Raw genomic sequence first — 27,395 nt, forward strand, 5'->3', positions numbered from 1 at the left:
AGTATTTACATAGTGTCAAAGACGTGAAATTTAGACTTTGTTTCCATCTCAGAGTAATATAAGTGGGTGTATAAGAAAATAATGCTATGCTACAGTGGATGCAAAATTACCAACAAAGCAGGACCACCGCAGAGGATGTTTGTATTGCCTATTCCATAAGAAAAGTTAGGACCTCAAATAATAAATGAGAAAAATTAACCAGAAGCTCTTTATCTGTCATGATGATATTGGGTTTATTACTGTTGTTAACATTCTGTATACATAGGATGGACACACACCCAAAATTCGTTCAGATGTTGAGACAAATGATGTCAGACTTACCCCAAGAGGGTATAAAAGGTTTATTTCATAAGTAATGAGGCTTTCTGGGGAGAGCATGGAGGCTCCCAGGCAAATCTGAAAATAACTTGAGCCAGGGCCTAGAAAGGAAACTGGTTTGGAATTTTTATGGTGTACTTGGAGTGAAACCAGGGTGAGGGTTTCCATACATGGTTTAAACTTCCTGCTGGTACCAAAGGAAGGGGCACCATGGTTTTCGTATCAGTTTTCTCAAGTGTCAGGCAGAAAGGGAAGAAGGAGGGGTGAGGCTTAAAAGTTATAAGCAATCAAATATAAAAAAAATGGAGTCATTTTTCATACTAAGTTATGATGATGTTGGGAGAAACTTTGGGAAATACGACTGCAGTGTGTTTAGGACTTTCTATCAATATGCTTAGAAGCAGAGAAGTAAAATGAACAACTTGAAGAAATACTAGAGCCCTGTTGTTCACCTCACCTCCTCTCCAATTTAAATTCTGACATTTTCTGGTTGGTAACCAATGTCCCAACACTCTTAGTCAGTGCTCATGTCCTTCATCATGATAAAGAGTCTTTCCTCTTGGCCTGTGTATGTGAAGATGTTCTCATGTTGATGTTGGCTTTGGCTATTGGTAAATCAATATATCCTGAACCATATTCCATGGGCAGTAAAAGTTCTCAAACATTAAATCTGCTTTTACAAATTAAAAGAAATTCAGTATCTTTCCATCCTGTCACTGAATAAGCCAGCATAGGAAATTTCAAAGCATATGTTAAATTATGGGTTTTTTAATATTGAAAGCTTGGCATTAATTGGCTATGCATACTGAGAAAGTGCCAAATACTTGCTTATAATTTCACCTAAAGTATTTTTCCTGATGTGAACCAGTGTGTGACCACAATATACTGACCAATACATGACCATATTTTCCTGAATGAAACTGAATAGAATAAAATGATATCAACCAAGTCAGGAAAACAATATTTCAGTGGCGGGGCAATTCTTCCCTAATTGTCTCAATTGATTTTCTTAGTTGCACAAGGAACTAAAAGAATGTTGGCCATGATAACAATTACACCAGGATGTTTATTGAAGTATTTAAAAGATAATTAAGGAAATCTATGAAAATCCTATTTCTGGTGGCATATTTTGCTGCAATTTTCATGAGATGGGAGACGCTACCAATGTGGGACTATGATATTACTATTATCTTTAAGAGAAGAGATGAAAAATCTACCTACTAAATGCTGTTAAAGAATACTTAACAGCCGGGCGCAGTGGCTCATGCCTGCAATACCAGCACGTTAGGAAGCCGAGGCAGGTGGATCACCTGAGGTCAGGAGTTCGAGACCAGCCTGGACAACATGGTGAAATCCCGTCTCTACTAAAAATACAAAAATGAGCGGGGTGTGGTGGCATGCACCTGTAATCCCAGCTGCGTGAGAGGCTGAGAGAGGAGAATCAGCTTGAAACCGGGAGGCAGAGGTTGCAGTGAGCCGAGATCGTGCCACTATACTCTGGCCTGGGTGCCAGAGCGAGACTATCTCAAAAAACAAAAAACAAAACAAAACAAAAAGAAACAAAAACCCCCTTAGCATTCCATTTATGAAACACTTTTCATGTTTCATATATGTTATAAAGATAGGTAGTCATATAAACCCAATGTTTAGTTTATCACATATACTGAATATTAAACAAAACCTTTCTTCAAAATTATCTCTCAAAAGAGCTGAAACGGTTTTATGTTGAAACTCCTACAAAATCTCCTATTACATTTATTTTATTTTGAACAAAGTTGTATTTGGGGAAGACATTAATAGAAAACATTGTTAATTAAAAACTGGCTTTGAATGTTATTTAGGTCATCTGATGGATACTGTTAAAAAAGGAAACAAGCCTCTCATGGATATACTAATTATTTTGGGTGATATATGCTCAAATTTGCCAAAAATCTGTGTCATTGTAAATGGGCCTCTTAGAAATCACTTTAAATAACAATTCAGAAATTTTGTTTTAAAATAGAGAGGTTTTGGCAATCAACCAAAAGAACACGGAGAACAGGAATCAAATATGCTAACTTTATATTAAGACTAAGTGACATATCTAACTCTGAATCACAGTCTGTAATGGAGGGTTCCCAAATGCAGTGACGGTCAACTATGTTTCAAGACAATGAAACGAAGAAGCATGATAGTTGCTGATCAAAGGCAAAGTTGGTAAAGGACAGTTCTTCAAGGTAGGTGCCAGACTCTAAAAGCCCTGGCACAATGCGGGTAGGGTGTGTTGGCTGAGTAGATCCTACCACCCCTCAACATGAGCCTCTTGGATACAGAAAGTCTGGAAAAAACTGACATCATTCAGATGTCAATCGGTCCCAAAGGAACTAGGATGAGAATTTTGTTACTAAGAAGAAAAAAGGAAGAAAATGATAGGAAAATCCAGCAGAAGCTTCAAGAGTCCTCCACCAGAAAATGCTACCAAGGACCAGAAGAAAATGGTAACCAAACATATTATATTGAATTTTTTAAAAATTAGGGAAGTAATTGCCTTTTAAAATAAGGTTTCAAAGCAATGGTACAAGAATTCAGAGAGGATGATGTGAGACAATAGAAGATGAAATAAAAGATGGTGGACTCAGGAAAGAAACATGGAAGAAAGAAAATTAGATAAATAAAGGTCAAATTGAAATCTCTACAAATATTACTGGACACACTCCAAAATTCTCAGTATAGGTCCTAACTCAGTGAACAAAATTAAAAGCTAATAAGGAATGTAGACATAGAGGACAGAGAAACCCAGCATATACATAATTGTTGTCCCCCAAAAATAGAACTAAAGTAATGGAAAATAAAAGTCATGGATTAGGATAAGATTCCAAAAAGACGGAACAGAACAAAGGAAAACTTGAATTCTTAGATTGAAAGGGCAAATCATGCCTAGAAAATTGATGCAAATCAATAAAATTAGCAAAATTATTATACTCAAAATATAAAAAGAATACTTTATAAAACTAATTTACCTGGAGAGATGGAGAAAAATAATTTCAGGTTCAGTTTTCTCACTTCTTAGCATCAACAATGTTAAGGCAATAAAGGAATGCCTCTAGTTTCTTAGGGAAAAAATGTGACCCAATAATTTTAAACTCAGCCTAATTATTGGCCAAGTATTTTAAAGATAAGCAATTTGGTTATAGGCTATATAATTCTCTTGCCAATTTAGTTTTAGGGTCAAGTTTAAAAGAAATGTATAACTTCCAATTATAAAGCAGAACGTAGAAATTTTTCCAAACCCTAAGAACATAAAAATTACATATAGTATAAGAAAGTAAAATACTTTTTTTCTCATTTTTTATAGATGAGGAGTGAAGATATCATTAAAGGTGATAAAATAGGAATATAAGATACTCAAAGAGTTAAATATGTTAATAGGAAAAATAATAAAATAGGGTAGTGAGGGGAAAGAAGACAGAGGGGGAGGAAGGAGAAATAAAATTTTCCTATCCATGCTCATAGTATGGAGTAAGTAAAATCTTAATAAATAGGAAATATTAATACATGCCTCAATGAAGTGTAATTATAAAGATAATAATTAGAACAAAATAGAAACCTTTCATGTTTTAGAAGAATGCACATAAAAAGGTATGATGATTCTTTGATGCCTAGTTTGTTGAGTATTTTTAACATGAAGGCATGTTGAATTTTATCAAAAGCCATTTCTGCATCTATTAGGATGATCATGTAGTAACTGTTTTTAATTCTGTTCATGTGATCCAATAAATGGATCATATTTATTGATTAGCATATAATGAACCAAACTTGCATCCTAGGAATAAAGCCTACTTGATTGTGGCAGATTAGCTTTTTGATATGCTGCTGGATTTGGTTGCTAGTATTTTGTTGAAGATGTTTGTGTGTATGTTCATCAGGGATACTGGCCTGCAGTTTTCTTTTTTCATTGTGACTCTTCAAGGTTTTGATATGACAATGATGCTGACCTCATAGAATGAGTTACAGAGATATTCCTCTTCCTTGATTTTTCTAATAATTTAAGTAGGATTGGTACTAGCTCTTCTTGTATGTCTGATAGAATTTGGCTGTGAATCCATCTGGTCCAGTACTTTTTTGGAAGTAGTAGCAATTTTTTTTTTTTTTTTTGAGATGGAGTCTTACTGTGTCGCCCAGGATAGAGTGCAGTGTCGTGATCTCCACTCACTGCAACCTCTGCCTTCAGGGTTCAAGCAATTCTCCTGCCTCAGCCTCCCGAGTAACTGGGATTACAAGTGTGTACCACCACGCCTGGATTTTTTTTTTTTTTTTTCGTATTTTTAGTAGAGACAGGGTTTTGGTATGTTGGCCAGCCTTGTCTCAAACTTTTGACCTCAGGTGATCTGACCATCTTGGCCTCCCAAAGTGCTGGGATTACAGGGGTGAGCCACCACACATGGCCTTTGTTGTTGTTGTTGTTGGTAGGATATTTTATTACTGATTCCATGTTGAAATTTGTTTCGGTCTTTTCAAGATTTCAATTTCTTCCTGGTTCAATCTTGGGAAGTTATATGTTTCAGGAATTTATCCATTTCTTCAAGTTTTTCTAACTTTATATGCAGAAATGCTTACAACAGTCTCTAAGGTTTTTCTGTATTTCTGTGGGGTCGGTGATAATGTCCCTTTTGTCATTTCTAATTGTGTTGATTTAAATCTCTTTTTAACTTAATCTAAGTAGTACTCTATCAATCTTGTTTACTCTCTTGAAGAACCAGCTTTTTGTTTTGTTCATCTTTTGTATGGATTTTCATGTCTCAAATTTGTTCATTTCATCTCTGGTTTTGGTTACTTCATTTCTCTTGCTAGCTTTTTGGTTGGTTTTCTCTTGTTTTTGTAGCCCTCTACGTATGATGTTAGGTTGTTAATCTGAGACCCTTTTAACTTGATGTAGGTGATTAGCACTATTTCCAGTTAACACTGCTTTAGCTGTGTCCTAGGGATTCTGGTATGCTGTTTCTTTGTCTTCATTTGTTTCATAGAACTTTTTATTTGTGCCTTAATTTCATTCTGTACCCAAATGTCATTCAGGAGCAGATTGTTTAAGTTTCATTTAATTGTATGGTTTTGATACATCTTCTTGATATTGATTTTTATTTGTATTATTCTGTGGTTTAAAAGTGTAGTTGGTATGATTTTTCTGTTTTTGAATTTGTTGAGAATAGCTTTATGGCCAAGCATATGGTTGATCTTAGAGTGTGTGTCATGTGCAGCTGAGAAGAATGTATGTTCTGTAATAAAAGCCATCTATGGAAAACCCACAGCTAACATCATGCTTAAGGGGCAAAATGTGGATGCATTCCCCCTGAGAACGAGAACAAGAAAAGCATACCCACTCTCACCACTATTATTCAAAATAGTACTAGAATTCCTAGCCAAAGCAATCAGGCAAGAGAAAGAAAGAAAAGACCCCCAAATAGGAAGAGAGGAAGTCAAATTCTCTCTCTTCACAGACGATATGATTCTATACTTAGAAAACCCTAAAAGGCTCCTAAACTGATAAACAACTTCTGTAAAGTTTCAGGATACAAAATCAGTGTACAAAAATCAGCAGCATTTCTGTATGTCAGTAATGTCCAAGCTGAGAGCCAAATCGAGAACACAAGCTCATTCACAATAGCCTCAAAAAGAAAAAATACATAGGAATACAGCTAACCAGGCAGGTGGAAGATATATCTACAATGAGAATTAGAAAACACTTTTGAAAGAAATCAGAGATGCCACAAATGAATGGATAAGCATTCTATGTTCATGAATAGGAAGAATCAATATTGTTAAAATTGCCATATTTTCTGCAGCAATTTACAGATTCAGTGCTATTTCTACCATTTTTCACAGAATTACCCATAGTCTATTCTAAAATTCATATGGAACAATAAAAGAGCCCAAAAAGCCAAAGCAATCCTAAGCAAACAGCACAAAATCAGCGGCATCACACTACCTGACTTCAAACTACACTAGAAACCTACACTAACCAAAACAGCATATTGGTACAAAAACAAATACAGAGACCAATGGAACAGGTTAGAGAACCCAGAAATAAAACCATACACCTATAACCATCTACAACCATCTGATCTTCAACAAAGTTGATAATAACAAGCAATGGGGACGGGACTTCCTATTAAATAAATGGTGCTGGAATAACTGGCTAGCATATGCAGAATGAAACTGACCCCTTCCTTTCACTATATACAAAGATCAGCTCAAGATGGATTAAAGACTTACATATAAGATCTAAAATGATAGAAACCCTAGAAGAAAATATAGGAAACACCATTCTGAACACAGGCATTGACAAAAACTTTATGATGAAGTTTCCACAAGCAATTGCAACAAAAACAAAAATGGACATGTGGGACATAATTAAACTAAAGAGCTTCTGCCCAGCAAAATGAACTATCAACGGAGTAAATGAACAACCTATGTGATATGGTTTTGCTGTGTGCCCACCCAAATTCACCTTGAATTGTAATAACCCTCACATGTCAAGGGAGGTGCCAGTGGAGATAATCATGGAGTCAGTTTCCCCCATACTGTTCTAGTAGTAGTGAATAAGACTCACGAGATCTCATGGTTTTATAAATGGGAGTTCCCCTGCGCAAGCTCTCTTGTTTGTTACTATGTACGTCATACTTTTGCTTCTCCTTTGCCTTCTGCCATGATTATGAGACCTCCCCAGCCATGTGGAACTGTGAGTCCGTTAAACCTCTTCCTTTATAAATTACCCAGTCTCGGGTATGTCTTTATTAGCAGTGTGAGAACAGATGAATACACTACAGAATAGGAGAAAATATTTGCAAAATATCCATCTGACAAAGGTCTGATAGCCAGAATTTATAGGGAACTTAAATAAATCAACAAGCAAGAAAACAAATAATCTCATTAAAAAATGGGCAAAGGACATGAACAGACATTTATCAAAGGAACACATACACATGGCCAACAAACATATATATATATATATAAAAAGCTCAACGTCACTAATCATTAGAGAAATGCAAATCATACTGCAATGAGATACCATCTCACACTAGTTAGAATGGCTATTAAAAAGAAAAAAAAAATGACAGATGCCAGCTAGGCTGCAGAGAAAAATGAATGCCTATATGCTGCTGGTGGGAATGTGAGTTCAGCCACTGTGAGAGAAGCAGTTTGGAGATTTCACAAAGAATTTAGAATAGAACTAATATTTGACGTACCAATCCCATTACTGGGCATATACCGAGATCCGCTCGGTCATGGAGACCCTAACCCAGTGGTGCTGGAGCAATTAAGACAAAGACACAGAACTAGAGTGCAGAGTGGGAATCAGGGGGCTGACAGCCTTCAGAGCTGACGGCCATGAACAAAGTTTGACCTACATATTTATTGACAGCAAGCCAGTGATAAGCATTATTTCTATAGATTATAGATTAGCTAAAAGCATTCCTTATGGGAAACAAAGGGACAGGCTCTGCCTTGTTATCTGCAGCAGGAACATGTCCTTACGGCACAGATCACTCATGCTGTTGTGTGTGGTTTAGGAACACCATGAGCGGTTTTCCACCCTGGGTGGGCCAGGTTTTCCTTGCCCTCATTCTGGTGATCCAACAACCTCCAGTGTGAGCGTCATAGCCATCACGAGCATGTCACAGTGCTGAAGAGACTTTGTTTATGGCCAGTTTCTCATGGCCTGTTTATGGCCAGATTTGGGGGCCTGTTCCCAGCAGGCATATGCCTAAAGGATATAAATTGTTGTACCATAAAGACAAATGTACATAGATGTTTATTACAGCACTATTCACAATAGCAAGACGTGGAATCAACCTAAATGCCTATCAGTGGTGGACTGGATAAAGAAAATATAGTACATAAATACCATCAAGTACTATGCAGCCATAAAAAATAATGAAATCATATCCTTTGCAGCAACGTGGGTGCAGCTGGAGACCATTATCCTAAGCAAATTAATAAAGTAACAGAAAACCAAATACTGCATATTCTCACTTATAAGTGGGAACTAAACATTGAATATACGGAGGCACAATGATGGGAACAACAGACACAAGGGCCTACTTGAGTGGGGAGGGTGAGAGGAGGGTGAGGATCAAAAACTTGCACCTATCAGATACTATGCTCACTACCTGAGTGATGAAATCTTTTGTACACCAAACCCCAGTGACACACAATCTACTCATGCAACAAACCTGCACGTATACTCCCTGAACCTAAAATAAAAGGCAAAACAATTTTTAAAAAGGCATGATGGATGACTAAAGCAAGAAGAAACTATCTCAACAGTTTTATATGTGCTAATATTGAATGATGTCAATATATTGTTAAGTAGAAAGAAATAAAATGACATACTAGCAAATAAAATTTTATCTATTATGTTCATTAATATCCTTTATGTATATGCTTGTTTATTGATAGAATAACGCTTATTTATCTTAAATGATACTCCACCAATTAGTAGCTACCTCAAGAGCGACACTACATAGCCATAGTTATTTTTCTATTTTGGCCTTGTATCCCTCATAAATCAATATTTTACACGAGTATCACATGCTTAGCATACAACCATATCAAATATGACTTTAGATATAGTATATGTAGTACCTGCATGAGAATTAGCTTGTAATCAGGCTAAGAAGATAAGAATGGCAAAAGTAGAGAATCACACAGAATGTCAATTAATACTCAGTTTTGTCACACAAATATTTTATGAAGCCTTCTTAGAAGACTGCAGCCTTCAGTGACCTCCTTCCCTTTGATTTTAAATAGCAATTATAGACTGTATCATACTGTAACATTAAATTATGTCTTTATCATATTCTAATAGTTCAATATATGATAGTCTTGTCTTCATAGAAAAGATTGTCAAATCCTTTGACTCTAAATCCATTTGTGTGATACATTACTGATATAAAGCAAAGTGACTGGATAGAAATCTCAGATATGAACAATAACACACCAATAATTATTATACCACCTGCTAATATATATATATTGTGCTCATAGGTGATTAATAAGAAAACAAGGCACAGAGAGGTTAATTACATTGTCCTAAATTTAAAAAAAAAAACCTACTAAGAGATATATTTAGGGTTAGAACCCAGGCAGGCTGACTCTGGAAATAGTGCACATAATGGTATAAGAGATGGTGACCTTGCTCTGTTATTTAACCTCATTGACTTCTCTTCCTCCATTGCTAAAAGGTGGAAAATAATGACTTACTTTACAAAGCTGCTGTGATGCTTAATAAGAAAAATCCATTAACAGCTTTGTAATCCATGAAGCTGTACAGCCAACGTGAAGTATAACTGTCGTCATTGCTATTTTCATGCTGTTGTTAACCGGCATCATACAGGCTCGCCTCACAGGAAAGCAAAGATTTCACTTAGATTTCTGTAGAGATAGTTTTTTTAAACAATCATTTGCTGACTTTTAAACCTCAAAATGCATGTTTTTGCTGAGATTGCACAATATCTGTATTCTCAAATAAGTTATATTCTACTGAAAAAGATGATCTGATAAGCCATGATGTGGTGAGTGCCATAATGAGATTCTGAGTTCTGTACAGGGACCTACTAGAGAGGAAAGGGGAAGGGAAGGATTTTGAGATTCAAAGAGTTAAGCACATTTCGCTCAGCATAGAAAGATTTGCAATTTCAAATTCTAATACCTGCCTGTGAGAGAGGCATTCACAGGTTTTGTGTATTTATGCTACACAGAAACCTCATGGCATTGTCTTTAGTCTCCCTTTCCGGCATCTTTTCCCACAAAGACTGTCCTTGACCAACGCCAGAAATGAATTTGATTTCTCTAATGCAGGAGATAATTGGATTTTTCTTTATGGAATGCATCCCTTTAATGACTGTCTCTGCTCCTGCCAATTTAGTTGCAAGTGACCTGACATTGATCTGATGATATGACTTAAAATAAAGAGTTTGAGCTGGAGGTGACAAAGATCAGCTGCCTGCCATCTGAAAGAATGTTTTTTTGCTTCATCTCACCATTTTCCTGGGAAAATGCTTTATCCTTGAATGTCATTTTTACAAAACATGCAGCTGTAATAATTGGTCATACAGCAGCAGATTGCTTCCTTCTAGAAAATATAATAAGTATTTCCCAGAAAGTGCCCTGGAGAAAACATTGAAAATTGAATAAAACCCACCCAGTAATCATTCTATTCCTTGGAAATATTTATTACCATGTTGATTCTTTCTGGAACAGGATAAATATTACTGAAGAGAATTAATTAAATCTTTTAAAAGTCTGATGCAACAAGAAATATTTATTTACGTATTTATTCATGTAACCTTTAGGTTTTGTTAAAATATTTGACATGAGACCTGTTATTAAAGAAAGTTATAAAGGTACAGTGGCTGAAATTGTATTTGGAAAAAAATAGCAATTTTTTCCTCAAGAGGAGTTATGATATAAAGCTCTTTTTATTCCTAAGAATATGTGAGATTTAAATTTCTCTGTTTTCACCTTTATTATTTTTTTTTCAGTAACAATGTAATTCACCTGATTCATGGTTAATTTTTATTCTACCATCTTCCCTTTACTCCTTTTGATAAGTATCATGAATCATTTTGATGGGAAATACTATCCATGGGCATTAATTTGAGTGAGAAAATATAATCCTGTAATTTAAAAGGATCAAGAAGAAGATAAACAGATGAAAAAATCATTGATGAACTAGTTTCCCTTTTAAAATAAGTAAAAAATGTTTTCCTTTTTGAATTCTTAATATTAGTTGCATTCACATTGATGGTGATTGACAGTTTAAAGAGAAATGAACTGAAAGTTTATATTAAAACCATGCATGATTGTTGAATCTTTTTTTATTCAACAATGAAGCCACATCATGTGAAATTATTGTAGGCCCTATGTTAGATAGAGCCTACATAAATCTGTAGTGTTACTCAGTGAAGGGGAATGGACTATCTTTGGTTCTCATCAACCAAGAGAATGTTGGAACTCTATTCCTAGAAATGACATTGAGAAATAATATGAAGAATTAATATCAGATCTTTCCTGTAAACTAGAATCCTTATCCACCATTCTGATTGTGTCATCTAAGTGAGCATGTGAAGCAGTGACATGCTGGTGAATGTTTCCAGAGACCATTTTGGATGCCCCTGCTTGAGAATTGATGTGCCTTCTACAGGAAATCCAGTACTATTGAAGGGGTCACTGATCTAACAGTACTCCCCACTGAATCACCATCTTTCATCATAAATGATTACATTTCACCCATATCAAGGCCACTGTTGAAAGCTACACTTAAATGCAATGATAAAGCTTTTTAAGCACAAGAGAAAAATTTATTTTAGTGGATGATGAAAATTCTCTCTTAATGCAATAAACCTCATTTCATTTCTGTTTTCATAATTTTGAATCTATCTTGTCTGAATTTGAACATTATTAATCAAAATCGTAAGTATTGGAATAGTGTTCTCTTCTCTTGAAGGGAAGGCAGATTTTCTGGAAATGGGAAACGTGCGTGTGTGTAACATACACACACATTTGTGTAACACTTTTTTAAAGGAAATTTATTATCCATCCTAATTGGATTTTTAAAATACCTTTCTAATAGATTAACTATTTATGCTACTTTGGGCTTCTGCTGAAATCATTAATATGTGATGTGGTAAATAAGCAATGTATTTTGTTAATGGATCTTTAAAAACAGGTATTTATATCTTAATTTATTTTATCATTTGTTCTTGAGCAAATATTTTGGTCTAGTATATAAAAATCCCTTTGACATTAGAAGGGATAGAAAGATCTCCACCTTCAAGGATTTCAAAGCCTAGTGAAGAGAGAAAAAAGTATATAAGTAAGTAAAAGAGAAGGTAGAAGGTGATACATGACATGAGAAGGATGGGTCAAGAACCACAAGTTTTCTATAAGTGGGAGAGAACAGTGAAGACATCACAGTAGTGATATGACTTAGGCCTCAGAAGATGGGCAGAATCTGTGCAGGTGAGGAAAAGAGGAAGAACATTTTTAGATGAAGGCATAGAATTGTGGGTGAGAGAATGCTGGCTAATTAGAATAAATATGCTATAAAACTGGGTACGAGTAGTTTACCACATGTATAGTTGGAAGAAGTAAGGAAGAGGAAAAGAGAAGATAATATTTTGATTAATGATATCACTAAAAATCTAGACATCAGGGAATGCTTGAGTTTCAGATTTAGACAAACTTTTAAAGAATATAGTATTTTATTTGTTACATATGCTTTGTTTCTATGGTGATACTAATATTCAAAGGTACTTTCTTTATATAAGGTCATCTTAATATTAAAAAAATCTTAATATCTGACATGTTGAATGACTTGAAATGTGCTTATTCCGTATGTACAGTACAGTCAAATAAACTATTAGAGTTTTTAATTGAATGAAGTAAATCCTAATTTTTGTTTCTGCATATGTTATAATGTTAAAATGTGTACTTATTCTGTTCTCAATAGAATGTAAATTATAGGCTTATAGTTAAATCTGATTTTAAGATTTCTGAAAGTGCTAAATAAGATCCTTTCATTGCTTAAGGTCACTGATATGATGCTTCAGGACAAACCCTATCCTGACTGGGGAAAATCCGCAAGAGCTTTCTGGAAGAAAGGAAATGTTAGGATCACTTTGTTCTGGTAGGAAATTGTTTCACTTACTTATTTCTGCCTTGCCTCACTCACTAAAGGACTTGAGTTGGATGTAATTTTCCTTAGAGATACAGAATTCTGTCTAGAGGGACATTTTTGGTAGCTACTATGTTCTATTAAAACCATTATCCTAATTATTTTATGAATTAAATTCTTCTTACATATTGTGTATATTCACATTTATAAAAAAGAAGTTTTGCTAATATAGTGATACACTTAAGATTTGACCAGAGGTAGGTTTTTGATTCAGCAAAAACAAGCTGTAATTTTCATCAGTAAGATCTGATATATAAAACTGTCTCCTATAAATACTAAATTGCCTAGTATATTTGACAGGATACGATTTTGCTCTGAGAAGTGATAAAGAAAAGGAACCTCTTTACAAATCACATCGGCTACATTGGCATTTCTTCTTTATGTAGTTTCCTTTAGCTCTCCAGCCCAATCCTTGAAATTAAAAAATAATCCATGTCTTATGGAACTTTGTTTTTTGTGAAGTCACCGTTATTTATGTGTATGTGAACAAGTTCAAACAGAAAAGTTAGAAATGGAGAGACAGCAAGAAGGGCACTTTCACATGGCTGTGGGACACTCCCCAAGCACAGTGATTCTGCATGATATAATATACAATTGAATAATTATATAATCCCAAGAAAAGTTATGTAAACTAACACTTACAAATGTTCTTTTTTTTTTTTTTTATGTTGAACTCAACTAAAGCAGTGCTGAAAGGCAACTTTCTAGCACTAAATGCTCTTTATTTATTTATTTATTTATTTATTTATTTATTATTATTATACTTTAAGTTCTAGGGTACATGTGCATAACGTGCAGGTTTGTTACATATGTATACTTGTGCCATGTTGCTGTGCTGCACCCATCAACTCGTCAGCACCCATCAACTCGTCATTTACATCAGGTATAACTCCCAGTGCAATCCCTCCCCGCTCCCCACTTCCCATAATAGGCCCCAGTGTGTGATGTTCCCCTTCCCGAGTCCAAGTGATCTCATTGTTCGGTTCCCACCTATGAGTGAGAACATGCGGCATTTGGTTTCCTGTTCTTGCAATAGTTTGCTGAGAATGATGGTTTCCAGCTGCATCCATGTCCCTACAAAGGACCCGAACTCATCCTTTTTTATGGCTGCATAGTATTCCATGGTGTATATGTGCCACATTTTCTTAATCCAGTCTGTCACTGATGGACATTTGGGTTGATTCCAAGTCTTTGCTATTGTGAATAGTGCTGCAATGAACATACGTGTGCATGTGTCTTCATAGCAGCATGATTTATAAACCTTTGGGTATATACCCAGTAATGGGATGGCTGGATCATATGGTACATCTAGTTCTAGATCCTTGAGGAATCACCATACTGTTTTCCATAATGGTTGAACTAGTTTACAAGCCCACCAACAGTGTGAAAGTGTTCCTATTTCTCCACATCCTCTCCAGCACCTGTTGTTTCCTGACTTTTTATGATTGCCATTCTAACTGGTGTGAGATGAAAAAATGCTTGTCACCACTGGCCATCAGAGAAATGCAAATCAAAACCACATTGAGATACCATCTCACAAATGTTCTACAGTATTTCCCCCTTAACTATGGTTTCCCTGGTTTTAGTTACTCTCAGTCAACTGTGGTCTGAAAATATTAAATGGAATGTTCCAGAAATAAACTATACATAAATTTTAAATTGTGTGCTGTTCTGCGTAGTGTGATGAAGACTCATACCCTCCCGGGAGATCAATCATCTCTTTGTCTAGCATCTATCCATGCTGTCGATGCTACCTGCCCTTTAGCTACTTAGTAGCTATCTCACTTATTGGATCTATTGTCAAGGTATTACAGTGCTGTGTCCAAGTGATCGTTATTTTAGATAGTGATGGCCCAAAGCACAAGAGTGTTGATGCTGGCAATTTGGGTTAAGCCGAAGAGAAGCAATATGGCTTCCTTTAAGTGAAAAGGTGAAAGTTCTCTACTTAGGAAAGTAAAAGGAAAGAAAAAAAAGGATAGAAAAAAATAAGGAAAGAAAAAAAAATCATATGTGAGGTTAACATATCATATGCTAAGAAATATGGTAAGAATGGATCTTCTATCCCTGCAATTGTAAAGAAGGAAAAATAAGTTTGTGCATAGGATATATAGGGTTTAATACTATCCAGGACTGCAAGCATCCACTGGGGTCTTAGAACGTATGCCCACCAGATAAGGGGACTACTGTAATTGATTATAGCTGGTGCTGGTGTATATTATCCTGTATACCTGCCTTTTGAAACAAAAGAGAAAAAAAATCTGTTTATTCTTGGTTTTAATTCTGGCGGTTGATTTTTTTAATGCAAATGCTTTAAAAATCATAGTAACTAAGTACTTGAGGAAAATACACTGTATCTTATCTTTTGTGCTTTAGCACTATCATTAAATGTTGCTGGAGATAATATGACATTTTGAACTCAATTCTTAGCAGGTAAACAAAAATGGATTTTCAATACTGTTATGAAAATTAGTATGATTTTTTAGATGGGTATTCACACCTCATCTTCATGAGTCACATGTGGCCTATGGTACTATTTAACCTCCATCTTTTTTCCTATTTGTAAACTTCCCATATAGCTTTTCTGAATAATTATATTATAATTAATATAATTAAGTATATAATTAATATAAATATAATTAATATAATTAATAATTAATAATTATAAGAAATATTTATTGATAGTATGTTTTGCTTGAGGCAGTAGGCCAAAGACTTTACATCCTATATCTTTATTTATTTAATCATGACAATCCTGTAAGATAGGTGCTATTGTTATAGGCATAGGTCTCTGACTCCAGAGCCCTAGTTTTTAATTATTACACTAGGACTGCTTTTGTTCTAGGCGAACAAAGGATACATCAGTGTACACATTTCCAAATGATTAATGTTACTGTTAATTCTTGTTTAGGTAGGGTGCTAAAGAAGAACAAACAGTTCTTGGGAGCCTTCTTCCCTACAAAATTCTCTATAGGGGTCTTAAACGTCAGAATTTGAAAGGAGATAAACTAATATCAAACGTGTTTAAAGATAGTCTCTCTTAAAACAACATTTATTTACTATGTTTACATATGTTTCTTATTAGTGTACTGATATGGTCTCACTCTGTGTCCCCACCCAAATCTCATCTTGAATTGTAGTTCCCATAATCCCCACTTGTCATGGGAGGGACCCAGTGGGAGGTAATTGAATCATGGGGGTGGTCACCCCCTTGCTGTTCTCGTGATAGTGAGTGAGTTCTTATGAGGTCTGATGGTTTTATAAGGGGCTTTTCCACATTTGTTTGGAACTTTTCTCTCCTGCTGCCATGTGGAGAAGGATATGTTTGCTTCGCCTTCAGTTGTGATTGTAAGTTTTCTGACACCTTCCCAGCCATGCAGAACTGTGGGTCATTTAAACCTCTTTTCTTTATAAATTACCCATTCTCAGGTATTTCTTCACAGCAGCATGAGAATGGACTAATACATGTATCTTCAAAGGTAGCTGATTGATGACTGTTCTCTGCTAGTTATCAAGGTCACATGTATACTATTTGCTAGGGTAAGCCATGTATTCTATAGGCCCCTATGATTGTTGTCATTAGCTGTTCTTAATCATGATTGCTGTTTCAGAGGAGAGAAATCCATTAATACGATTTTTTTCTTTGAACATTATCACTCAGGTCTATATATCACCAGTGTCTTACAAATGCTTTATTTTTTATGTTTTGAGACAAAGTCTTGCTCTGTAGCCCAGGCTGGAGTGCAGTGGCGCAGTCTCGGCTCACTGCAGCCTCTGCTTCCTGGGTTCGAGTGATTCTCCTGCCTCAGCCTCCAGAGTAGCTGGGATTACGGGCACATGCCACCAGGCCTGGATAGTTTTTTTTGTTTGTTTGTTTTGTTTTGGGTTTTTTTTTGTATTTTTAGTAGAGACAGGGTTTCACCATGTTGGCCAGGCTGGTCTCGAACTCCTGACCACGGGTGATCCACCCACCTTGGGCTCCCAAAGTGCTGGGATTACAGGTGTGAGCCACTGCGCCCGGCCTCAAATGGGTTTATTTTTAACATATGTGATAACATAGCCCAGTGGGTATTCTAAAACGTAGTTTAAATGCTGTAAAAATGATAATTTAACTAGTCACTGGCAAATAGATAATATTCTTAGAGAACAAACTAAAATTCACACTTTTTTGTAGTCATTGTTTCTGTAAAATTTTTAATAATTAGGCAATATATTAGAGAGATTGTTTTCACTGTTGTATTTCAAAAGTAGTATTTCAAATCATTGCATAAAGTAACTGAAGAACAATTTAAATACCACTTTAAAAATTTTTCCCATTTTATCCATTTCTATACATTTAGATTATCTTGACAACGGTATTCATGGTTTTAAAAAAGGAAAAGCTGATGGAAAAAGTTGAATATAGAAATTATGTGGGAAGCAAAGAAGTCTTCCTTTTTGTTCATACTTTTCACATAAAAGGGATTTAGCAAGTAAAAAGGGCATTTGGTGTTTGGTTTTCTTTTGTTTTTTTAGCCCTAGGAGATAAAATACAAAACTCATTGGCGAGGTTTTAGATTAAATAAAAGACAGTATTTACATACTTTGTGTCGCCCACTCAAAAATGGGTATTTTGTTTTGATTTTGCTTTAGTTAAGGAAAGAGAGATTAGTGTGAAAAAAAAATGTATGGTGGAGAAAAAATTTTGCAAAGGAAATCTTTCTTAACGTGCAGTGTGACTGTGCACAACAGTTTGAGCAGCACAACATGTAATTTTATTCTAGTAAACATATCTCTTACCTACTTGTAGCTGCTTTAACTCACAAACGCCTGTCAGAAACTGAGTTCTTCCTTAATTTTCAGTGATAGGTGTCTCTGCGTTGAAGAAAATGGTTCCTATTTCTTTCTGCAATTGTGCAAAGATGAGGCTGCTGTAGCACTTGGGCTTTCATATTGCAGGGGAACCTAAATAGTGGCTATATTTGAAAGGTGGAAAGAGAGGAATATTTATAGATCTCTTCCAAAGCCCTTTTCCTAGCCCTTTTGATAATTAAAAAGAGCAAAGATCTAAGAATCTAAATGCTATGTGAATGCCTTGTGCTCTTCTATTTTTCAGAGGCGCTACCAACAACCATTTTCACTGACTTGTGTCTGAAGTAAAAGAACAGCTACATAAAGAACAAGTAATATGATATTCATATTAGCTTCTATCCCCCTGATTTGTGTACTCTCTAGAGACACAATTTGTATGCCTTTGAAGGGAAGCATTTTAGGATGATATTTCCCAAAGGCTTAGCTTAAAAAAAAAAAAAAAAAAAAACAAGACAAAACAGACTTCTATGATTAGCAGAGGAATTGGTGGAAGAAGGGATTGGGAGGTCTAGTGGTCATTAGGGCTCCACAAATACTCCAGGTCTTCACCTTCCAGACATATAAGAGAATTTCACCTTTCTGCCCCCTCTGATTACATGACTTGCTGTGACCAAGGCAAATGTGAATAAAATTGGCATGTGCCATATCTAGGTGGAAACATTTAATATTCAATGAGATGCACTGAAAGGAGCTCTTTCTTTCTCTCTCTCTCTCTCTTTATTTTTTTATTTGTTGAGACAGTCTCACTCTGTTGCCCAGGCTGTAGTACAGTGGCACAATCTTGGCTCACTGCAACCTCTGCCTCCCAGGTTCAAGAGATTCTCCTGCCTCAGCCTCCTGAGTAGCTGGGATTACAGGCACGCACCACCATGCCTGGCTAATTTTTGTATTTTTAGTAGAGATGGGGTTTCACCATGTCGGTCAGACTGGTCTTGAACCCCTGACTTCATGATCTGCCCGCCTCGGTCTCCCAAAGTTCTGGGATTACAGGCATGAGCCACTACTCTCAGCCAAAAGGAGCTCTTTTCTCAGTTGCAATTGTGGAAGCTGTGTCTAGCTGGAGCCCTTGTCATTTGGATTTCCTGAATGACCAGGATAAAGCAAGCATTCTTGATAACACTGCAGACTTGTAGTTTGAGTGAGAGATAATCCACTGAGATTTAAGGACTGTTTGATACTGCAGCATAAAATAACCCATTCTGATGTTTACAGAATGTCATCCCTAGAAATGGGGTGCTGCTATAACGGAAAGCTGAAATTTGAGTATTAAGGGCTGGGCAGCAAATGGCAAGGAAATTGATTCTGGAAACTGGAAAGATGGTAATCTGAGCACTACTGAGTATTATAGTGGGAAGTATTATAGTATTTGAGTATTATAGTGGCAAAGCAGTTGGTAAAAACTGTGGTCTGTGATGACTTGGAAGCTCCAGGAGAAGTTGGAAAGCAAAATATTCCTAGTGTATTGCTGTGTGTATCTGTGTACAGCAGCTGTGTACTCTGTTCCATCCTGGTTCATAGGATTAAAGTTTATGTTTTCTCTTTTGGATGTGCAATGTTGTATATTTTTTAAAGTACTTTCTCTACCAGTGTAATGGTTTGGATGGGGTATCTCTTAATCATAATTATCTTAATTCTTAACTGGGAAACAAATGTAGCAGGTGATATTTTTGCTGCTTTGAATATCATAGTTATTAAAGTCTAACAAAAAGGAACTTAGTTGTTTACCTCTGACCAGAGAAGAGTTAATCAACAAATGATTATTATCCTAATATACATTAAATATGGTATGGAGAGTAACATAACAATCACAAAAATATAGTAAGGTAATAGAGACCTAAGAATCAGGGGAAATGACAGGCAGAAAAGTTTTGGTAATAGTATTAGTAACTAGTAGTTTGATGTCCCCTACAGAGCAACTCATTTACCATTATTAAGTGAAAGTGAATTATTATTTGCTTTTTGAGCCATGGTTCAAAACTAAGGGAGTGGAGAGTGCAGGGGAGGGTTCCTCTGAGACAAGTTGAGACCTGAGACAGACCCCATCGATGAGCATTCTCTTTCTGGGATTAGACTGCTGCCATTGCCCAGATCCAGCACGAATTCCCCTCAGCAGTGCTGGTTACGTGGTGCCAGCTCTTGTTTTCGGAATATCTTTTTTCTTCATTTCCCCTGCTGTCCAGAGCTCCCTTTGTGAATGCCTTCTTTCTTTAGAATAAGGGATAAATGCATTAAGTGTATTGAAGGTTGAAATGCTTTGATGTTTGTTTTTGCACCAAGGAAGTTTTCTGACAAACTAGAGGTAGAATCTATAGGCAGGTGTCACGGGTCAGATGAGTCAATCTCTGAGTTAGTTCTCACAAAAGTTAAATAAAACCTGTCTATAATGGCTGGGCATATGAGTGACTCATATTCCAGAAACCAAAGAGGAACCAATGTCTCTATGAGTAAGCTGGATAAAGCTTTGCTATTAAGTCAGAGAAAAACACATGCTTACCTTATTTATATATTTGTTCATATTTATATCTTTCAATTGTGTTAGGCCTTCTGGGAATGCAACAGTGAACAAGAAACATACACCCTGATGAACAGAGATGCAACAATTGTTTAAAAATATTAGCAAACCAGACTGGGCACAGTGGCCCATGCCTGTAATCCCAGCACTTTGGGAGGGCAAGGTGGGCAAATCTCTTGAGTTCAGGAGTTCAAGACTAGACTGACCAACATGGTGAAACCCCATCTCTACTAAAAATACAAAAATTGGCTGGGCGTGGTGGCACATGCCTGCAATCCCATCTACTCGGAAGGCTGAGGCAGGATAATCACTTGAAGCTGGGAGGTGGAGGTTGCAGTGAGCCGAGATTGCACCACTTCACTCCAGCCTGGGCGACGGAGTAAGGCTCCATCAAAATAATAAAATAAAATAAAATAAAATAGAATAAGCAAACCAAATTCAACAGCACATTAAAAAGATCATGTACCATGACCAAGTGGGATTTATCTCTGGGATACAAGGGTGATTCAACATATGTAAATCAACCAATGTAATCATACATTACAGTAACAGAATGAAGAGTAAAAACCACGGTTATCCCAATAGTACAGAAAAAGCATTTGACAAAAGTCAACATCTTTTCATGATAAAAATTCTACAAACTTGGTATGGAAGGAATGTACCTCAACACGATAAAGGTCATACATGAAAAGGCCACAGCTAACATCATACTCAGTGGTAAAAAACTGAAAGCTTCTCCTCTCAACATGCCAAGGATGCTCACTCTCCCCACTTCTTTTCAACATAGCACAAGAAGTCTTAGAGCAATTAGGCAAGAAAAGAGAAACAAACAAGTCCAAATTGTTGCACCCAGACATAGGAAGACATTTAACCTATCAGACATAGGAGACGTATTACCTATCAGTCATTACCTCTCTATTGAAATATCCTTATAATTCTATTCTAGAGCAGCTATCATTGAGTGCTTCATGTATTCCTGGTACTAGGCTTTTCACAATCGTTGTTTCTTTTAATCCACACTGCCCCTCTACATGGTAATTATCATTATTAGCTGTATTTTAAAGACAAAAACCTGCTGTTTAAGTTGCATAGCTAGTGAACCTGGGATTCCAGTTTGGGCAGAGCCTACACAGTACTGCACTGAATGGCTACAGTTATTCTAAGATTTTAAGATATTTAACATATTTAAAAAAGATTAATCATATTTTCAACAAATGTATTTACTATAACCCTTTCTTTCTCCTTGCAAATGAATTTGGGTTATGTAAAGAAAGACGAAATATCCAGGAAACCGTTGGAGTTTATCTACTTATGTTCTATTACCCTTTTGTTATTGACAAAGAAATTGAAACAAAAATAAGTTACTTGTCTAAGATCACAAAATTGATGTTCCTGTGGCAGTAAGCACCCAGGGCTACTGATTCCTGGTCTAGTAGACTTCTGACTGTTTCACATTACCTCCCATATTCTTTGTTGTTGTTGTTTTGTATGAAAGCATCAAGAAAATTGAAACTAAAAGAATTTGCGGATGATTAGATATATTGAGATAACAATTCTTGTAAGTCAGTAGTAACAATCAGAACATTCTGTGTAGTTTAACTTGATATAATTGTATATCATTTTCTCTCAATTATGGAGATTAAGCGAGAAAAAGATGTACAATGTATAGTTTAATTTGCCAATAAAACACGCTGCATTACCAGAAACTTCACTTAAGTTCACACATAAAAAGCCAATTGCTGTTATTTTTATATTGTTTATCTTCAGGGTTTTCAAGGGCTTAATTTTTTTAAAACACATTTGCAAGGTTGAAATTAAGTATTACAGTTGATGTCCTAAATGTTGGCTATATTAAGCACAACAAAAGCCCAGCATTTTATTGGAGGACACTAGAAGTAATAAGATACTATACATTATAGCTACTCAAATAATAACTCTACTCCTTGGAAAATAATGAGTTCAGTGTTCCTGCTAAAAGTATCTACTAGGGAGATAACATTCCAGCATTGATTGCAAGAATGGTTGGTATCTAAAGTTCTTTGTATTCTAAAATAATATAATCCTGGGTAGACTATTTCCTTGTCTAAGGTCATCTGTGTGTTTGGACAAATATGAAGTATTTAGTATAATGATTAAAACAACTCGAAGTAACATCCTAAGAAAATGTTAAATTAGTTTTAGCATGCTCATTCCATAGAACACAATCTAGCCACTGTCTTTCCGCTATCTTTGGAAAGATATTTAATGACATGGGAGGTGGAGAAATAAAAAGATACTAATTTAGGTACCTTTAGAAAACAGTGTGCTGACTGGGAATTTTAAGAATTAATACGAAGGGAACTAGACATGCACAACTGTATTCTAGTTGGTAGAGTTATTTCTCATGGGGTTTTCAGTTAACAATTCTGAACTTGCTTTACATGTTTGCTGGAATTGATTGATGAGTAAATGAATGGTAGATGACAGAATCCAGATTTCTCACTGTCAAAGAGTGAAGTTACAGATAAGCAAGGGGTTGGGGACAGGCTATAATGAACAGTATGGTACTGGATTAGAGTCAAAGACATCAGTATGAATTCATGTTTATCTTAATACATAGAAAGATGGATAGTTACAAGGATAATTTTAGCTATGTTTGTATATAGCTCACTCTATCTGCTGGGAGAGCTTAGATAGAATGATACCTCAGTGGTAATGAGCACACCCACTGCCCAGATTTTGGTTTCTAACATCATTCTCCAATAAAAGGAACTAGGGCTCCTTGGAGAAATGACTGATTCTAAATCTGGGGTAGAGAATATAGAAGATGATCCTGAAGCATCATGTCATGCCAGAAAGTAAGGAAGGGTTCAAAAAACAGAATGATGGAGCATTTCAAAGGGACGCAAGAGTCAGCCCAAAAGAGGTCTCAATGGCCAAAGCTAGAGAAATTTGGTCAACAAAATGAATTACATAGTATTAGATTTTAACCCAAACTATCAAGTACTCATGAATTCATACTTAGATAAAAATGATTAACTAAATAAGTAAATTGGAAAGAAGAGACAAATCTCCTGTACAGAAGAATTTACATGATTTATGTAGATATTCCTGCCCTGAAGATGGTGAAGCTTAACTCCCCACTCCTTGAGTATGAGCTGAACTTTGTGACTTGCTTCCAAAGAATAGACTATGGAAAGTGGTAGAAAGTAGCTTTACAGTAGAGAAATCTGACAAACATTACCTTGACCTTGTGATGAAACTTAAAGTTGTCAGTGATAAGTCATGTTGATAGAATGTAGGTTAAGACCCTGTACATCTGTACCATAAAAATGCTGTACCTTTATAAATATTTTGTATCTATTTGGGCCCAATTTTTAAAATACTATATCCTAGTTAGAGTAGAAAGAGAAAAGAGAAGGCCATCTAAGGGGCCTTCTCCCAAATTATTAATTAATGTTCAGTTGTTTATAGCAGAAGATTTTGTTGTTGCCTACTTATGCATAAACCTCAAGGCTGGAGCAACCACTCTCTTAACATAGCCAGTGTGTTTGCCTTAGCATAAGCTTCTAACTATGTACTATTTCTTTACTGATATTATTCAGTACAGTGATATATCAAATATGCAAAAAGTTAGGATATATTTGTGATCTATAGCTGATCATGTCTTCCTCATGAGCATCCACCTAACTGCTATAATGTGGGATATGGGGGTTCATCACAAAATTTTAAATTAGTAATAAATGATATCTGCAAGACTTTTAGTCTAAATGGTATCTTTCAGAGAACTCAGTCTTATTTGGTTAAGTCTATTTTGGATAAATGTTTAGTTTTTCAGTTCTCCTTTCTTTTTTCTTTTCTTTTTTTTTTTTTTTTTTTTTTTTTTTGAGACAGAGTCTTACTCTGTCAACCAGGTTGGAGTGCAGTGGCATGATCTCAGCTCACTGCAACCTCCATCTCCCAGGGTCAAGCAATTCTCCTGCCTCAGCCTCTGGAGTAGCTGGGATTACAGGCATGAGCCACCACACCCAGCTAGTTTTTGTGTTTTTCGTAGGGATGGGATTTCACCACGTTGGCCAGGCTGGTCTCAAACTCCTGACCTCAGGCAATCCGCTCGCCTCAGGCTCCCAAAGTGCTGGGATTACAGACATGAGCCACCATGCCTGGCCGATCTCCCTCTTTCATTCCATCTTCTTGACTTCTTTACCTTACTTTATGATGATGGAGGAGGGGAAGTCTGTGTATCTTTAATGATCTCAACTGTTCATTTAGCCTTACGCATGGACGAGATGGTTGAAGTCCAGCTTCCTGTTTGATCTTTTAATTCCTAGCCTTGTGTCTCTGGTCGTGAATTCCACTCACCTCTTCCTCCCTTAAGGTCCCCACAGTCCAGGGACTTAGTCTTGGACTGTTGGGACCTAAAGGGTCTTTGAGTCCAGGCCTCTGCAGTCTTCTCATCACCTTTGCATCCACTTAGTGAATGCAGGAACTTCTGGGTCATCTGCAGGACTTTGCAACATTGGCAGAGAGAAAAGGAAGGCATCTAGAGCTTTCTCAGTCTCCTGTGCCTACCTATATCCATTTACAAATGCCCTAGACTGTGATAATCATTCTTTTGTAGGAAACACCTGCCATCTCCCATGGGCTACAGTCAGAGAATCCCTGATGCCCTGAGTGACTTCATGTGAATCTTGTCATTTCTGCACATCACCACTCCCTCCTTAAAGTAGATGCTGGTGGTATAGGGGAATAAGATCCTTGCTGTCTGGCTTTCTCATTCTTCTATCCTTCTTTTGCTGCCCCTAGGTGGAAGGGAATATTTCCTTCATTTTCATGGGAAGGAGTTTCTTTTACATTGTGTCCATCCTGCCTATTCTCTCCACCTCTGTGGTCAGGTCAGTTAGGCCTCTTGATATAGTAGCTCTGAGATGTTAGAAATGAGGAACTACCGAGGAATAATGTATTGGCTGAATAGCTCCAAAACAGAATCCCCATTACATCTCTGCCCTGGTCTTGAATGCAAGTAGTGCTATAATGCCACAAACTAGGCTTTCTAGCAATATAAATCTTTCCAGAATGCTACATTCTCTAAATCACATGTTTTGGTGGTTGTAGATCCAGGAAGGTGTTGAAACTATTTAGTAGTAAGTGTGAACCTTGATAAAAAGTCATAAACCAAGAATTCAAAAACTTTTTCTTTTTTTTAGTGCTAGTCTTCTTCTTTTAACTTTTAGTTTAAGTTCAGGGGTACAAGTGCAGGTTTGTTACATAGGTAAACTTGTGTCATGGGGGTTTGTTGTACAGATTATTTCAGTCACCCAGTATTAAGCCTAGTATCCATTAGCTACTTTTCCTGATCACTCCCTCCTCCTACCCTCCACCCTGCAAAATGCCCCAGTGTGTGAACACATAGACACATAGTAGGGAAAGGTTGTTTTTTCTTTTTTTTTTTTTGAGACAGAGTCTCACTCTGTCGCCCAGGCTGGAGTGCAGTGACCAGATCTCAGCTCACTGCAAGCTCCGCCTCCCAGGTTTACACCATTCTCCTGCCTCAGCCTCCCGAATAGCTGGGACTACAGGTGCCCGCCACCTCGTCTGGCTAGTTTTTTGTATTTTTTAGTAGAGACGGGGTTTCACCGTGTTAGCCAGGATGGTCTCGATCTCCTGACCTCATGATCCGCCCGTCTCGGCCTCCCAAAGTGCCGGGATTACAGGCTTGATCCACGGTGCCCGGCCGGGAAACTTTTTTTTTTTTTTTTTAAACCTTTCTTTACAGTCCTCAGTTCTTGGGCCATTCCATATGAATTTCTTTACACAAAGTTCTCCTTTTTCAGCATTATCATTCCAGTGTTTCTGTAGATGACTTAAACCTTTTGATTGTGTTAAAGTCCCCTCAACCCCCATACCAGACGTTCTCCCTTCATGGTGGCTTCAACCTAGATCATCATTTGGAACTAGATCCTTCAGTTTGTATGAATGTTTAATGGAGTCTCTTTCTTACCCACAAAATAGAAATTAAATTATTTTGTACATATGATTTCAAAACAAAGGCTATTAAAAATATTCTGCTTTTCTCCAAATTGGCACTTCCATTGCTCCTAAGAATAGACTGCTCACATTTTAAACCAAAGCAGCCTCTTCTTTATAAACTATGAGTTTTTCCAAGTTTAGGGTCCTGTTTCCTGCTATTCAGATTGGAGTTTCACCTCAGTTAACTAGCTCAGCCAACTAGAGCTTATACAGGCTGACTTGTGAGGTCCTAAAGCAAACCAAAGCAAAAACAGAAATTCAGGTCAATGATAAGCAAAAATACCAAAGCTGCCAAGATAAGCTTCTGAAAAGTATAATTGTTTGCCTCATTCCACCAGTTGGCTTGGCCCTTCCGGAAGATAAAGAATTTCTGGGATGTGATCCATCATCCTGGCTGTCAATCGACTGCTCTTCCATATTTTATTAACTCTGTGTGGGCTTTTACTGTACTCTTCTTTTTTGGTAAACATTCTTCCGTACCATGTCCTAGCCCTTATAGCTTCCCTTCTAATGTGAAGAAAAGACCTTCAACTTCATTCTCATTCCATAATTACCTGTCTCTGCCTTGATTCTCTTACACACACCCACACACACACACATGCACAAGCTCGTATATGCACACAAGCATGCACACACAAACATATATTGGATTGATTATAAGCCTTGGTTCACAACAGTTTTAGTATTAGCCCATGCAAGACCATCTTTTATCTATATCTTTGTATCAATATTAGTCTTTAGAGATTGTATTTGTTAATCTGCCCAAGAACCCAAATATATATAAATACTTTAAAGTAGACCTTTTTGTCCCATCTATACTTAATCTACAGATTCATTGATGACTCTTCTCTACATCCTTCATCTGTGCCAACTCGAGCGCAAAGGGGAACCAGGGATGAGTAATGATTTTTTTTTTTTTAAGCTTTGCTCTGCTTCCTCCTCCTCCTCCTCCTCCTCCTCCTCCTCCTCCTCCTCCTCCTCCTCCTCCTCCTC

General features: G+C 36.5%; 1 protein-coding gene across 1 annotated transcript in view; it reads left to right on the forward strand.

Moving 5' to 3' along the window:
- Positions 1-27,395, forward strand: part of LOC112617259 (transmembrane protein 117) — a gene marked incomplete at its 3' end in the record, with an annotated part of 550,259 nt that overhangs the window by 367,709 nt on the left and 155,155 nt on the right. Inside the window, exon 5 of the mRNA XM_025374000.1 lies at positions 12,888-12,985. Within this exon, the coding sequence (XP_025229785.1) occupies positions 12,888-12,985 (98 nt within the window). The remainder of the gene's footprint in view (positions 1-12,887; positions 12,986-27,395) is intronic.

The sequence above is a fragment of the Theropithecus gelada genome, unplaced genomic scaffold, assembly GCF_003255815.1.
Source record: "Theropithecus gelada isolate Dixy unplaced genomic scaffold, Tgel_1.0 HiC_scaffold_15987, whole genome shotgun sequence".
NCBI lineage: Eukaryota > Metazoa > Chordata > Mammalia > Primates > Cercopithecidae > Theropithecus > Theropithecus gelada.